At 49.1% G+C, this 17,036-nt stretch overlaps 1 protein-coding gene across 1 annotated transcript in view; it reads right to left on the bottom strand.

Annotated features, from left to right (window-relative positions):
• Positions 1–2,321: 2,321 nt before the first annotated feature.
• Chchd6 (coiled-coil-helix-coiled-coil-helix domain containing 6) overlaps positions 2,322–17,036 on the bottom strand; it is a 203,595-nt gene continuing 188,880 nt past the window's right edge. The window contains exons 7-8 of the mRNA XM_021164904.1: positions 3,776–3,911; positions 2,322–2,519 (exon numbers count right to left, since the gene is read on the bottom strand). Coding sequence (XP_021020563.1) covers positions 2,514–2,519; positions 3,776–3,911 — 142 coding nt within the window. The 3' untranslated portion in view covers positions 2,322–2,513. The remainder of the gene's footprint in view (positions 2,520–3,775; positions 3,912–17,036) is intronic.

Raw genomic sequence — 17,036 nt, forward strand, 5'->3', positions numbered from 1 at the left:
AGTTTTCCTAGAACAGGAGCCCCCGCGGTGGCCAATCACAAGGGAAAGTTCACTGCACTGCCCCCTTCTGTGCTTTCTTTAAGGGGAATAATTCTGAAGTGGCTAATCTCCTGTGTAGGATTTCTGCTTTCCCCAGCACTTTCTAGGAAGTCAGCCTCCTTTGTTTGGCTCTAGACACTCATCACTTCATAGGATGAGGCATCTCCCAGCTTTAGAATGACAAGTGAAAGCCAATTAAGATCTTCCTCCCCGCTGTGATTCTATGGCTGCTCTCAGTTCCGGTGGCCAGGAAGCTAGGCTGAGACTCTGGATAAAGGGCACAGGGTCGGTCAGGCAGCCTGCAGAACACTATATAGCCCAAGGACCTGTGCCCCTATACTGTCCTGACCTTTGCTAGAGACTGGAGTTCCTCAGGGTATCCCAAGTCAGCTTCTTCTGAGCTCTGATGTTTTGGTCCTAAGACCCTCTAGGCTTTGTAGTTTAGATAAACCTCACAGCCACCTGTTGTCAGTGAGATGCCTTGACAAGCTGCTCCTGTGGTTCAGCCCCAGGGTTTCTTTAGACAGACCCCAGCTGAGGCTGGTCAGTGTTGCTATTCCCAGAGAAGAATACGGTTCCACAGAATTCTGAGGCCAAGACAGCCCTCCCTCTCTACCTCAAGCAGCCAGCAGTGCCACCAGTGCACTTAAACTAGAGGCTGTAGGCCAGGGATGAGGGACTATGTATCTGCTGCAGCTACTGCTCAGATGGCTTGAGCCCGAGACCAGTCCTGGCCTGCAGAGGGACACAGAGAAAGCTATGTAGTCTGGCAGTTGCTAGGCAGGAGAGGGAGATCCTAGGGGCCAGTGGCTGCCTGTTGACCTGCCAATGTCTGCAGATACAAGCAAGGTACAGGGAAGCTGAAAAAGAGCAGGATAGAAGCTCTGCTCAGCAGTGCTGNAAGTCACATATATGCTGCCATTTATGCCAGGTCTGGAGGAGGCCTGTTTCCCAGCAGAGTGAGCTGGCACAGGATTGTGCAGTCTAGTTCCCAGGTGTTCACACGCCTGGCAGTGTCCGATGCCTAGCCCTGGAGTCTGACTGAGCTTGTAGAATAGGAGGAATGTCTGTGTGTTGCCACTCTGGGATTTCCAAGACAGACAATGTGGAGTAGCGGGGGTCTCTGGGGGAGGGTCTGAAAGGATCATTGTTCCTCGATAGAGGATGCTCTGGTATCACTGAAGGTCAATCAATAAGCCATGTGACCTGTGACCTCTCTCATCCCAGCAAGTTCTTTTCCCCTGCAGGGCTCAGGCTANGGCACTCTTCAGCTTCCCTACACACTGTGAGGCACTCACCCAGAACANAGAGGGAGGGTGCTGTGGCTGCCTTTCTTGACCATTGATCCCACAGTGTGGCTAAATAAGACCGTCAGGCAAACCTGGCTAGATTGTGAGTATCTCTCAAACATTAATTTTCCCTTGGGCTTTGAGGGAGAGGTACAGGGATGAGCTGCTAAGCCGGAGTGTGGGGCACTCAGCTCCAGATGGCACAGGGACTCCCTGAGTGAACCTGAATGGGAAGTACAAGGTTACCAGCAGAAAGGCCAGAGAACTGCAAGTTCCACCCAAATCCCTGTCAGGACAGGACATAATGCAGGCTACAGTGTGGTCCTGGTGTTTGGTGTGCTGTCATAGAGAAGAAGGTTGCCCACTGGCAGGCCGGTCCTCACACTTGAACCACAGTGTTGCCACCTGCACCATATCAGAGCCTTGAAAGCTGTCCACCCTTTCTATCTCCTATTCAGACACCTGCTCTGGCCCACCAGAGCAGGGTGGCTTCCTCCTCCTGGGCAGTGCAGACCACAGTGCTTTCTGCCATGGCCCTACCTCAATCTGCCCCTCCTGTGAGAGAATGACATGGCTCCAGGTACCTGAACAGCACTGCCTCTGCTCAAGGCCTGGCTTTCCCAGCCCAGATGCCCCTTTCCCAACTTCCTTTTCTTCTCATGCCCACTGCCCCCTTAGCTACAGAGGGGCCTCCTTACCTGGGGCCCACTCCTCATGGCTCTGCTCTGTCCTGCAATTACCCACCAGTCTTCCTGAGAGTAAACAGAAGGTCCTTCTCGATGCTGGCACCATCCCTCCAAACACCACTTCTCTTTTTTCCTCTCATACTTGATCCATGGTGGCTTTTGTGTGNCCATGTAGTTATGGGTTTCCATGCTATCCCCTGCCAGGCCTAGTATTCCCCCTGAGAAGCAATCTGTCCTGTGAGGCTCTGTGNNACTGGTGACCAACAGACGGCTGGACAAAGAGTCAACAGAAGTGACTGGGTGCCAATGAGTGAATGACTGCAAACAAAGACATCTGCTTTATTTGTTTTCAATCAGTAGCACATACTGTTTCTTGAGCATGGCAGCCCCATGCTCAGAGGCATATGGGTGCTCAGTTAGAGACTGCAGGGCCTGGGGGCCATGGTCTGTGGTCCCATGATCGGTCCCTTCTTCAAGGCTCCAGGAAGGATGCTGCTCCTCAGCCCTTCAAAGAGAACAGCCAGAGTTCAGCTGAGCCNTCTTCATCCCCAGAGATGGCCCAGGCTGGGGCTGTAAGAGANCTCAGCCCCATGATTTCCAGGCTCCTGCAGACTGCACTGGATAGTGGCCATTTCCCTGCAGTATAACTGGCTATGAGTCAGTTAGCTGGCCTGAGACCTAGACTGGGTCTCTCCCCACTGCTGAGCAGGACATAGGCTCTTACTTAACATGTTCTGTAGCAATAATAGCCAGCACCACCTCTTTATCCCCAAGGGCCCAGCTCCCTTCTCTGTTCTTACAGTGGTATGGCTAACCCCCACCCTGGCCTAGTGCAGCCTTGCCCACTTCTGCTCTACCTAAGTAAGATCCTCCCTGTTCTCTAGCTTAACAAGTAGGGATTTTCTAAGAGAAGCACTGGGAGAATGCAACTATGCAATCAGGTTCCTGCTCTAGAGAGCTCTGCATACCTCTAGGCAGGTTTATAGCTCTATACCTAGAGGAAAGCCCTCAGGTGTCCTGAGCTGGACAGGAATGCCTCTGCCATCTAACTGCTTTTGGAAGCACGTCTTTCCTGAGGATTCTTCATTCCTATCTCACTTCTGCCAGGGACCATGTTCTGTGCAGCTGGCAGAGGACACCAAGTTTTTCCAGTAGGGCATCTTGGTCACAGGGTGCCCTGTGAGTCTGGGTGCTGAAGCCCACACTGTGCCAGACTGCATGCACAGTTTAGAGGTGGCTTGGGGGCCCAGCTGGCCTCTGATGTTTCCAGGAACATTAGGTGTGGGGCCAGGAAGGAGAGCTTGAAAGGTCACAAGCCTCTTTTAGGCATGTGTAGTGACAGAGGCACATTGGAACTTCCTGTAGTCTGTCCAATATCATCAGTATCACCTTTTCCAGGTTTTTACTCAGTGCAATGAAGGTACACTGGTGGGATACACTAAGGGGGCACAGGGACTGAAAATGGCCACCGACACAGGGTGGAAGGAGCAAGGCTTAGAGCTGTTTCTGTCAAGGAAGGCTAGGGGTATAACTGGATAGTCCTTTTCTCAGCCCCTCTGCTGAAAGGTGAGAAGTTTGCCACTTGTTCCAGGAAGGTGGACAGATTACATAAGCCTAGCCAGGAAGAGGAGCACAGGGAATACTACTCCCACGGATATGTTTGGGGTCCCAAAAGTGGTGAAAAATGGTTCTGAGCAAGGTTGAGGATGGGACGTCTAAATGCAGGGCCCCAGGCATACACACTAAGGCAGGTGGCCTCACCTTGCGGGCAGTGCTCACACAGTGCTGGTATGCCTTGACCAGGTCTGAGCACAGAAGCACTTCATGCAGATGNTCACGGTAACAGCGGAGGATCTGGGCTTGTAGGCCAGAGCACACAGGCTCCACTCTGCGGGGCCTGGGGGACGATAAGAACAGATGGCTGGTATTAGAAGGCATGAGAGGCAAGAACTCACACTCAACACCCAGAAAGACACTAGATAAGCTCTGGATGTCTATCCATGGGCCAGCTCACTCCAAAGTGAGGAGTGCAGGGTCTGGTCCTCTGGCCAGTGGCCAATACTGAATGGGCTGGGGTATAGGGCTGTATGCTGACTGGCTGCTGCCATGAGTCCCCAGTGTCACCAGGAAGGGTGAGGAGCCTGGTGGCAGCTGGGTCAGGCTCTGTCCAAGGGGTCTTCAGTGCATTGTTGACCTGGTACCACAGCCATGTGAGACAGGAATGCCACTTCCTCCCAAACCCTTGTTCTAATTTTACTACTGTGACAGAGAAAACCTACAGAGATAGCCAAAAGATAAAACAAAAATATGCGTCTTAGAGATAGTTTGTAGTGATGTGTTGAGGCATTTTACTATATTTTCTTTCTTCCTTTATCAAAATAGTTTCAGAATCTACAACAAATGAATATGCTGGCTTTTTACTATTATGATGCAAAACAAGTGATAAAAAAGTAAACAACAGATTACACAGTTACAGGTGCCCCTCCCAGCTCCCTGGGGCCACCTTTGACAGGACCACTACCAGATGCCTTTTTGTTCCATGTAAGCTCTCTTCCCCTGCCTCCTTCACTGTCACATATCCAGTGCTCCCACAACTCACACACACACAGCTACACATACTCTCACGCACCTTACGCACACTCCCACACCCCCTCACACACCCATTCTCCTATGATCCCAGAGTCCCCCCACTTGCATGCACTCACTCACACCCCTCCCACATCTACACACTCCCCTCACCCATTCTTTCACACTCATTCTTTAACACCTTTACTCAGGGTCCTCTGCACACTTACGCTCTTGCACCCCACCCCAGTAGCTCACACAGCAGCACTCTGGTGAAAAACATTCCCCCATTACCTCTCCCCGCACATGTGGGGCACATGTTATTTATTCTTCCCTATTTCCTTCTCCCATATGAGAAAACTGTGGTATGGAGAAGTTACATCACAGAGCCAGTGTATGGGGAGGGCATATTTATTGACATTGTGGTGGTGCCATCTACCCATCAGCTTTCCAGATGGGTTTTCGCCAAAGCTCCCCCATGTTTGTAACAGCTGTGGTGAACTTGTAGTGACACCTGACAGTTATAAAGCTGCAGTGAGCCATTCCTCACATTCTTTGGCAATAAAAAGGATGGGTATTCTGCAAGCTGTGTTCCAGGCCAGCTTGCTGTTCTCCTGCCCAGCACCTCTGAATTGAGAGTGTCAGCCATGCAGCAGACACCAGAGGGGAGAGTGCTGTTATCAAGATAATTCAACCAAGTGAAAGTCATCAGTTAAGGAGAACCAGCAGCAAAGTAATGAGGGGCTTAGGACGTAAGTCTGCAATGTCTTATGCCCAGCCCAGGTGTCTGAATGGGCACTTTTGACCACTGCCATTTGCTTCATGATGCTGCCTGGGGTCCATCCTTCTTCCTGAACCAGCCCTGGACCACAATCATCATGGAGTATCTCCTCTTTAGGCTCGGTGCCTCATTTAATCAGGCCTGACTTCCTAGAAACCTCACTCACCCAGTTCACCTTTAGCAGATCTTAGTCATAGGTCTATCCCTAAGACATGTGCCAGTGAAGGAGTGAAGAACCCATATTTAGCTGGGACAATAAGAATCAATGGAGGTCTGAACAAGATAGAAGGTTTGCAACAGAAGTAGGCAGGGTGGCTGGGATGCTATGGCAAGCTGCCAGGCCACAGGAGAGAAAACCCATATACAGGACTGAAGCTCCCCAAATCTCATAGTTGTGCCCAATGCTGCTCAAGGGGGCTTCCTCCCAACAAGTCATCTGGGGTCTTTGCCTTCGCATTTATTTACATCACATCTTCAGATACATGAGGGAGAGTTGCCCTTTTCCTGATCCTTTGGAGACCCCCTTGGCAGGTTCTACCTGATGTACAGAGAGAGGAACTGTGGGTACTGTGGCATTATTTCNTTTGTAACTTCCCAAGAGCTTGTCCATTCATGGGCCTTTTGGAGTTGTATGGCCTTGGAAGACAGAGNTCTCAGTGGCTTCATGTCTCAGACAAGTGTTCTCTATGAGCAATGCTCTGTGGTCCCTCATCACCTTAAGTCCTAGCTTGCACCCCTATCCCACTGTCTCCCCTCCTGGCTCTGTTCTCTGTCTCACACCTGGGAAGGTGCAGGCATCCTCCCTGCACAGAATTAACCCTGCATAATCATGGCCTGCAGGTACCAGGCAGATACCAGAGGCTACTACCTCAGCTCTAAGTGGTATGAGGCTTACTGGCCTTATTGAGAAAGTACCCTGGCAGGCTCCTGGGCCCAGTGTGAGGTACACTGGGAGCCAGCCTCTGACTCACATTCCCCTCCATACATGTACGACAGAGCTGCTGATACAGACTGAGCTGCAAGTGAGGAGAGAGTGGCTTCATCACTAGCCTCTTTTCTCATGGCTCCTAGGGCTGCCCACCTCACTGATGACTGCTCTCTGATAAGAGGGCCTGGGAGCTGAGAGAAAACTTCAGAGAAGACTTAGTGGGTTCCTAGGCAGGGAGAAACTGGGCTGTGTGAAATCTATCTCTTGCACAGCATTGCTACTGCTGAGGCCACGATCCCTTTCCACAGGGACTTCAGCACAGTAGGAGTACACACAGGCAGGCAAATGTCAANAGTTTTATCTGTTGTGCACAGAAGAATCTGAGGAGAGGCATAGCTCCTGAAGTGAATCTTTCTCTGAAGTAGGGTAGGGCTAGTCAGGTCAAACCATTTGGAAGCAGGTGTTGGATGGCTTTACCCCATTCAAGGTGACCTGTTACAAAACAGCTCCAACCGGTAAGAATACTCTTGTGAATTAGGTGGTCAGCTGACNAGGGCAATGGTCTCAACACACACTCAGTAAATGCAAAGTCTTATAGCACATGGCTCAAAAGTCAGATCCCCAGTGCCACAGCCCTCACCCAGATCACACATCACCTTAACATACCAGAAGCAGGTCAGGTTTTTCATTTCTGAGGTGCACATCTATATTTCTGCTTAGTTTACATCAATCTGGAGCCCACATGTCTGCCAAGATAGAAACTGGCTCTCAAAGGGGATCAGGAATAAGCACATCTAGAAGTGAGAGGCTCGGTGTTTCCTCTACTGATTACATCCTTCCTGGGCCTTGGAACATGACCGTATTTGGACACAGTGTGGCTATGGATACACTTAGTAAAGACAGGTAACAGAGAAGTAGAATGAGCCAACCCCAGTGGTAATCTAGTTCACACTCTCATGAGAAGAAAAAGGGCAGAGACAGCCACATGAGACGTTTGTGCTCTAAGGGCAGAGGTGAAGGCTGTACTACACCTTATCAGCTAAGGAGTGCAGGGGGCTACCAGGAGTACCGGCAGCTCCTCCACTGCACTGGGTCAGAGGGCCAGGAACTGCACATACCTTGCACTTTGGTGGCCTTGAGTGGCAGCACAAGAAAACACAGGAGGCAGAGTGGCAGTGGTGGAGTGGAGGATGGCAGCGGGGTATCAAGGTTCAGAATGTCCTCGGCACTAGCTTCTGGGCTACCAAACAGCTACTATGCATGCACCAGGATGGATACCAGGCTCAGCAATGTCTCTGACCCCAACCTCGTAAGACAGTGACTAGTTTTATGTCAATTTGACACAAGCTAGAGTTGTTTTGGAAGAGGGGATTGTAACTTAGGAAATACCCCCACTGTGGGCAAACCTGTTGTACATTTTCTTGCTTGATGACTGATGTGAAAGGGCCCAGCTCACTGTAGGTGGTGCCACTCCTGGGCTGGGTTCTATGAGAAAGTAGGCTAAGCAAGCACTCCATCAGCTTCTGCTTCCAGGTTCTTGCCCTGACTTCCTTCTGTGATAAACAGTGATGTGGAAGTATAAGCCAAAGAAGCCCTTTCTTCTCCAAGTTGCTTTTGATCATTGTGATTCAGTAATGGTTATAGTAAATGGTAACCCCAATGAAGTCAAACACCATCTACACTTAGAGGTAAACTGACTGTGGTCAAGAGAAGGGTAAGTATCCCATGAGCAGCTCTACAAAGAGACACCTTGCTCCCTAAGTAGCCCACACCCTGGGAGACAGCTGGGGTGAAGAACAGCATGGGGAAAGGAGAAGGCAAAGAGGATGTATAATCCAAGTAAACAGCCTAGGAAGAAAGCCCAGACACGTATGGGAGAGCATGTAGGTAAAATCTTTGCTATTCTGATTAACTCGACTGTGCTAGGGCCTACTGTGTCCAACATATAGTACTAACACTGTACCATGTCCCCCAGAATACAAACAGCAGCTTTGTGAGATAGGCATTGCTGTCTCACTCTGCACGCAGGGACGAGTCTCAAAAAGCCTAAGTGGTTTTCTCAATGCATGCAATAATAAGACATGGGCATGACAAGAAGAGCCTGGGTATCCATTTCCACAGCCCGTGTTTAAAGACACTTAACTTTTAGAAAATGCCACAAAATTCAAAAGAAAAGACAATCAGGGGTACGGGAAAGAAACAAAACACAGGCTTATACCAGGACTTCTCCATGGCCTAGAAACTTGCTGACTCAACTTGGGAAGGGTGTTGTAGGGAAGGCTCCACACAAGGGAAGGCAAAGTCGGTGGTAAACCAAGGAACATGACAAGGTGGAGACAATAGGAGGCTAGAGGGGCAGGATCTCCCCTGCTCCCATGCCAGCATCACTATGGGGATAGCATCTTCCCCTGTTGTCACTTACACTGCAGCCTCAGCAGGCAAGAGGAGTCCCTGCAGCAAATCCAGGATGCTCCTCCTTCCCAAGCTGCCTCTTGTGAGGTGCTCACTGTACACCTGCTCACATGCAGCCCCCATCCTTTGTCTCTCTCACTTTATTTAATAAATGGGATCTCATCAACTTATCCTTCTCCTATTATCACTGCTAACATCAATCTGATAGTATTGGCCTGGTATGGAATCTGGCTATTATCTGTCCTCCTCATATTTAATTTCAAGGAAACATTGGTGTGGACCTTGGAGCAGGCTTTTTATTATAGCAGCAGCAGCGAGATTCCACACACACTAGCCATTCATCTCCGTCACGTCCTGCCCAGCTGCTCAAAGGCGGCTTCTGTTCCATTCTGTGGCCAGGGTGCAGGCACTNTTCAGACAGGCAGGCTGCAAGGGACTGGGTTAACTGGCTGCTATCGACCATGTGCCACTCAACCTGGGTAAATGGGACCCAGGGATCCACTATTGATTAACATGCCACTCGGGATCATTGTCAGTCTGCTCTTCAGATGCCCATCCCTCCGAGAACTATAGTCTGGTAAGAGGCACAGGGCTAAGTGGGATGAGAGGGAGGAACTGTATGTATACTTGTATACTCTCCCCCGCCCCCCCCCCATGTGTGAAAGAGCAGGTAACTGTGGTCTTCAATGTCTGAGGGTGACTATATTGGGACAGATGTCCCACAGTAGTCTCTGTAGTTGTGATCTGAGGCTCTCCGGCAACTGAAGAAGGGCCCTCAGTTGGGGCTGAAGAGATGTTTCAGTGGCTAAGAGAGCTTGCTGCTCTTCCAGAGGACCCGAGTTTGGTTNCCAACACTCACATGGTTTCTCACAACTACCTGTAACTACAGTTTCAGGGGACCAGGTTCCTTTTTCTGGCCTCCTCAAGGAAGGGCCCTTCCTAATCCCATTCCNTTCTCTCTGGAATCTTGGTCATTTGCCACCTGGGAAAGCTGTCCATCTTCACTGGTTTATCATACTCTAATCTGTTCTACTTCTATAATTCAGCCCTCTGACACTAACTAGAGGGATCTCTCTAACCAAGGTCATACTCTGCTCTGAGGGACCGTGCCATCCATATGGGCCTGGTTTTTGAGGTCTGCTTTAGTCCTAGTGATAAGCTCAAAACCCAAGGCAAAGCCAGCTATGCCCAGGTCAAGAAACATGTGTCCTGCTCAGCCTCTTCCACAAAGTTGAGGTTCTCAGTGAGCAAGTCCCAGTACAGACCTGGAAACTTTAAGTGTTTGCTGAATAATGCTGAGTATGACAGGGTGAAGACAGAGCCTTAGTCTTGTGCCTAGTCCCTCTACTCCTCGGACCCCAGGAAATGTGGCAACTTCTTGAGTAGATATTGTCCACCTACCCTCAAGCCAGAGGTCCATAGGCATTCTTAGGGTGGCATCTGGGCTTCTCCATGATGCAGCCTAGGGTTAGCTTTCTCTTGCATGAAGACCCCAGGATAGTACCTCTCAGGGTACATGGAAACATGCCAGAACTTTCCCCTGCCACTGTTGGGAGATGCGCCAAAGCTATAGGAGGAAGTGCTGTCCTCCACAAAGACCAGTGTATTTGGCCAGTTTATGTTGCAAGAACCCAGGGATGCATGTGGTATATGGTTCTGAGGGTCCTAATAGAGGACACTAGCAGTGGCCATGGCTTCTGTGGAGCAGCTCACAGTGGCTGTCACACTGTGTCTGGCCCTACAGTGGCTTTGACTGTTCTCATGTGTGAAGTCTATTCTAAAGGAAGTCAAGTGCTAGGAATGTTGTTAGAAGTACAGGGCATTGGGAGCCCTGGTGTAGAGGGTGTCTTGGTGTTTTGGATGGAGGTCATACTCTTCAGGTTGGCTGACTTGCAGATGCTGATGCTCTACCACAAGAAGCCACGGGAGCATGGCTCTTATGGAGCTATGGAGAGCGGTAAACCACTGGCATTGGCTGATTAGTGAGGAAGCCCTAGGTCTAAGACAGCATAGCTGATTTACACNGAAAGNCCCTCTGTATGATGGAATGGGACCGACCTGACAGGGACGGGCACACAGCAGGCAGGCCTACTTCAACTCCAGAGCCAAGCTCCTAGTCAGAAGTTCCCAGTATCTTACAGAGAAATACTGTAAGGCCTGGACCACTGCAGAGAAGCCTCACTTTTCAGGGCTCTGGCCTAGCAGCCTGAAGCTGACTCTAGCAGCAGGGAGAAGCCCACTCTTAAGAGCCGTAGCCTGGTACCCTGAAGCCGAGGGTCCTAGTAGCTGGTTGAGCTCAGAGAATTTTGAGATGTCTGGCATATTCCCCAAGAGCTACCAGCCTCAGTGCTTGAGGCTGAGGTCTTCCGGGTTGCTATTCCTCCTGATCTATGACCTATTATCTCACTTGACTTCCTGTCTTGCATCTTTCCTAATGGTCCTGTGAGCCTCTGAGTCCCACATTAAACATCATTTTCAGAATTCATGTGATTGTAACAATAGGAAATGATGCATGATCAGATTGTCTATTCTGTTCCTCTCTGTCTTCCCAACTCATTACTAGCACCTGCATCATTCTATACCCCATTCTAGACCCAAGGACACCAGTTCTTGTTTTCTATGATGTGCCCTCCATCTGAGTATGCACCCACCTATGAATGTGGTGTGTGTGGGTACTGGCTCCATGTACCAGTAAAAGTACCCTGGTGAAGAGAACACGCCTACCTCAGCCTTGAGGGAGCCATAAAGCACAAAGTAGAGGCCCCACCCCAACCACAGCAGCCAAAGCAGTTGAACCTGCACAGACTCTGAGGTAGTCTGGTCTGTAATCGAAGGACAGCACCGCTGTGATGTGTATATGCTTGGCCCAGGGAATGGCACTATTTGGAGGTGTAGCCTTGCTGGAGTAGGTGTGGTCTTGTTGGAGTAGGTGTGTCACTGTGGGCATGGCTTAAGACCCTTGTCCTAGCTGCCTGGAAGCCAGTATTCTGCTAGTAGCCTTCAGATGAAGATACAGAATTCTCAGCTCTTTCTGAACCATGCCTGCCTAGATGCTGCTGTGTTCCCATCTTGATGACAATGGACTGAATCTCTGAACCTGGTAGCCAGCCCCGAATATATGTTGTCCTTATAAAAGTTGCCTTGGTCATGGTTGTCTGTTCACAGCTGTAAAAACCTTAACTAAGACAACTNCTTTCATAGGATTTGTCCCTAAGCTGTCCTGGGACAGGTGACAATAGGAAGGAGGTGTCTCAGAGGCCCAAATGGGGCAGAGTGGAATTGTATTGGAGCTATCCAGATTCCAAATCCCAGAAAAACCTCTGCTCACCTGTCTGTTCTGGCCACCTAGATTCAGGGCCCATATTCCTCAAGCCTTCCATGGCTTCTGGATTTACTGTCCTGCTATTAGCAGGGTGGAAGATCATCAGACTGCAAGGCAGCCCCCAGCTCTTCACTGGTTCCTGCTACCTGTTAGAGATGAGAACCCTCTACAGTCATGTGGATGTTCAGAGCCCTCTACAGTCTATACATGACTCTAGCATCCCAAGGCCTAGAGTCTGTGTATGCCCTCTCACATAGAAACAGCTGTCTTCTGAGCACGAGTTCCCAGGGGACTCTGACTGTTCTCGCTGCCTCCAGCTCTCCAGTCACATAGGGCCTGTGCTCACCCAGCAGACTAGCAAACCTACCTGTCTCCATGCTCAAGTTCCCCTCTTTTCTACCGAGAACCTCAGTACTGTAGGCTGAAGCTGGATGTGGTGACCGCAGAGTTATCACTGGCTGCATTTCCTTCTCTTTTCTGCAACTCTTACTATTGCCCATTTACTCTCAGCACTGCCAGTACTGCATGTAACAGCTGCTAAATGAGCTGCTGCTAGGAGAACACACTATGGGTCATTCTCTTAACATGTGCCATGCTCTTCTGGGTCCATACTGTCTTACTACTGCCTACCCATGAGAGTGTGCACTGGCCTCCTATCTCTCTGGTTCCCTCTCACTGGGAGATGTGTTCTTGACTCTGTCTCTGCATCCAGGTCTCCAGTCACCTAAGGCTTTGTGGCCCTTGTTGGGCTTCTGCTGCTGCTGCTGAGGGTCCTAGGCCCTACCTACTACCCACCTGAAAACCATACATGCATGCTGTAGGAAGGTCATGTGAGAGCTGTCTCTCCATTAAACCAGGATGCCTGGAAGGCAGGAGCCATAATATATTACATTTACTTTTGCAGGTCTGCACAAAATACCTAGCAGTAGGCAGATACCCCTTATCTGAAGTTGGCAAAGCATCAATAACTAAGAGTCACAGGCACTCTACTGTGCACAGGTTCTGTGGCTGAGACTTACATGGGCTCTACTTTTGTACATGCTGGTTGGGCTTTCTTACTCTCTCTGACAGTCAGTCAGTCAGTGTCTTCTTCTGGAGCCCGCTTTTCCCCTGATACTCACCTCCCACATTTTGTGCCTGGCAGCCTTTGTCCTAAGTGACTCCGCCTCCCTTTTCCTCCAGATCTGAGGAGTCTTCCAAGGCTAGAGACCCTGCTATATCCTCTGGTNCTGTGTGTGGAACCTGTACACATGGAGCATCTTCAAGCAGCAGCTGCCTGCTGTGAAGTGTTCTGCAGCTCACCTGTACAGCCTGGGCCAACTGCACAAGGTAGCATCTAGAAGCATCCAGAAGAGGAACTATTGGTATGGTGAAACACCATAAGCAAAGCAAGTTGGGAGGAAAGAATTTATTTGGCTTACACTTCCATATTGTAATCCATCACTGAAGGAAATCAGGGCAGGAGCTCAAACAAGGCAGGAACCTGGAGGCAGGAGCTGATGCAAAGGCTACTGGGGGAGGGAAGGACAGCTTACTATCTCTCTCAGCCTGCTTTATTATAGAACCCAGGTACACCAGCCCAGGAGTGGTACTACACACAATGGGCTCAGCCCTCCCCCATCTATCAGTCATAAAGAAAATGCCCTATAGGCTTACTAGAGTCTGATCTTATGGAGGTGTTTTCTCAGTAGAGGTTCCCTCCTTCTAGAAGACTCTAGCTTGTGTTAAGTTGATACAGCACTAGCCAGCACAGGGTGTATCTGCATGACAGGACTACTCCAAAGGCACCNATAGCCACCCACCCAATTAGTGTGGCTGGCTAGACTGCCATAGCCTAGAGCTCAGGTTGCTGGGCATGTTCTGCTTCAGTTTGCCACCCAAAAGGGAAAGTGGATCTCGTGCCATGTGCTCTTGAGAGAACACTGTCATCTCATAAGACATAAGACAGGAAGGCAAGCACTTGAGCCTGTGATGCTTAGACATCTCCTTGTGGGTCTGCCCTGCAGGCACCCTCAACACAGTCAGACCCTTTCTCCAACTCTAACTTGCACAGCCTCACTGTGCAGTATATTCAAACCAGCCTCTTGGATCCCTCGAAACCTGGGCTCCCAAATGCCATTAGCACCCTAGGCCTTCCACACTCTCGACACTAGGAATACTCTGAATANTTTCAGTGTTTTCTCTGGCCTCAGCCCCTAGATCTAGCCTGACCATGCACACCCTCTGTCTAGTGCATTACACCTGTAATCTATCNCCATGCTGTCTGCTAATACTTCCCCTAGAGCTCTACTCACTCTCTGACCCTTCCAGACAAGACTTGACTAGAGCAGTGGCCATTCTGGACCCACCCCTTCTTCAGCCATCCTCACTGTCTTAATGAAGTCCAGTGTCAATCCATTCTCTCACCATCAAACTCAACTCCTTTGACTCTTATCTTCTGGGAGTTTGTGCATTACATTTAGGACTTTGATCTATTTAGAGTTTATTTTTTGTGAAACTCACTGTTTTTGGGGATTCTAGGAATGCACACAACTGACATCTCACACGTAAACTCATCCCACCCATGGGTCCTGCCCCTCCCGCACCACCCTTACCTGAACACATGTAGATACTGGGGCCATATAGAAAAGCCTAGAATGAGCTGTGTGTTTTCTAGGAAGAAACCTGGTCACTGGGTCTGTTCCATCATGTGCAGGCAGGCAGCAGGATGACAGTTCCACTCCCTATCTGGTGATTAAAGAGGAGCCAAAGAGGATCTTCTCCAGAGCTTCCCTTCTCCTGAATCTCACATGTCACTTAGGATAAAAGAAGCGATGTACTCTTTGTGCAGAAGGCATCCCCAAACAATCATATCCTCTGCTACCTGAACTTGACCTTGAACCAGAGCTGACCTCACAGTCACAAGGCAGGCCATAACCTATGGCGGTCCAGTAGAGCCCTTGACCCTCTGGCCCTTGGAGAGGAAACTGACCATCGCCAGCCATGTGATGGTCACAATGTTCTGTCTGTTTTCTGAAATTGTCAATCTGGAGTCCTTGAAGGGTTTTGTGCTTGTTTCCTGAAACAGGAGACTAGCCCTTTCCCTCCCATCTAACCCTCCAGCATAAGAAGGAGAAGTGGCATCCTGATAGAGAGGGTACCACGAGAATAATGCTGCTAAGAGGGGCAAAGGGAAATTAAGGCAGATGGCAAAAAGGCAGTCTAAGTGCTTGGGAGAAGGCTTCAGCTGAACACAACAGTTCATTGACAGAGAGCAGCTCCTATGCTGACGGTAGTAAGGGACCATGGAAAAGGGCTAAGAACTTTTAGGTGTTGGGAATTTTGATATAAACGATAGAAATGGAAATCCTCAAGGATACAGTTCTGCACATGTGTACACATATGAACATCCATGTAGTCCATGCATACATGTGTCTCCTAGCTCACTTACTGAGACTACCCAGAACAGTGAGAGCAGCACAGCACCAAGAACACCCAGGCCCAGAAGCTGGTGTCCAGTATTGTCCATTAATCAAAGGCACATAACTCCTTAAATGGCAGGCTCCACTNGTGGAACAGAGGGAGATCAAGACCACAATGGAGACATTCCCTGAACAAGTTAAGATGTACATTGAGAAAGAAGAGATGAGGGAAAAGACAGAGGAGCAGTCTTAATCCAAAATCTGAAATCCAGGCCATTCCATTAAATAAGTAAGAATAAACAATAAGTAAGAATGAACAAATGTGACTTCTGGGCCTTCCACATAGAACCAGGTAAGTGAATGTAGAGCTGGAGGTGGAAGGTGAGATTCTCCAGTAATAGAATAGCAATCCAGAAACACAGGAGACATTCAGAACATAAGCAATCACCCCTCAGCATCCATCACTGTGGTGGCTGACTGGGTGAGCATGTCAATACATACAGGCTTTAGTGACAGTCTGGAGATGTCAGCTTACCATGCATGGTACTTCTTGATAAAACACTACTAACTGGTAACAGAGAACATGGGGTCTTTACAAGCAGAATAGGCCTATGTCAATATGCCCAAGTAATAGATGGGAGNCTCAGGTCTCCCAATGGGACAAAACCCTGTTAGAACATAGCATTGGTCTCCAAGGACATATGGCTTGTCTGTGGTTGTGAGGGGACACTGGGCAAACACAGGCCAAGGTATCGCCCTACAGATGAGAGTCCTATACTTTCTTTAAAACTGTCAAGGTTGTTAGTGGCAGAAAAGGTAAAGGAGCAGGCCTGTATGAAGGACCTAACGACTAAGTCAGGACCAATTCATGGACAATGTTCTGGATCAGAAAGGAAGGAGAGGCTGCTAGGGCAGCAGGTGGAACCTCATTTATGAGGTGGTAGTTGTATTCAGNTAGAGGTTTCATAAAGGAAAGGCTGTATGTTAGTCATGGAGGACACTTTGGGAAGTACATGAAGGGCACATGCAGTTGAGGAGGGATGAGTTACCAGCTCAGACCAGGATATGGCTCTGCAGAGAAACAGTGCTGAAGCAAATCTGTGACAACTACAGCACTCAGGAGGCCTGGTTAAGGGCACAGGATTCCTCTGTGTTGTCCTTAGCCCGGCTATGGGTTGGGAGTGCCTTCCAGATAAGCAGCCAAACAATAAGGATGGCAATTTGATTGGATGGAATGTACTCAAGAGGATGCACTTATCCAAAAAAAGACCTTACCAGATTTTCATTTCTTTTTCTAGCTAGGAATGAGTAGGGTTGGAGAAATTTGACAAAATGATTCTAAATACATCTTAAAAAAAGAAAAAAAAACAAGTTAGAAAAAGATAAGCAAGGTAGAAAAGCTTGTTCTACTAGAAATATAATATTTTGAATCATGGCAGTTTTATAATACATTTTAAGTGTGTTTAAAATATGCAGGCTGATCCTGGGAAAGAGTCTAGAAGCAGATCTGTGTATGCAAGTGGGACTTAGCGTGTGGTAGAAGAAACTTAGATCATAACCAACAGGACAAAGGATTCCTACTCAGAGAAAATAGAAGTTGATCTGTGCACACG

Source organism: Mus caroli, chromosome 6 (assembly GCF_900094665.2).
Source record: "Mus caroli chromosome 6, CAROLI_EIJ_v1.1, whole genome shotgun sequence".
In the NCBI taxonomy this organism is placed as follows: Eukaryota; Metazoa; Chordata; class Mammalia; order Rodentia; family Muridae; genus Mus; species Mus caroli.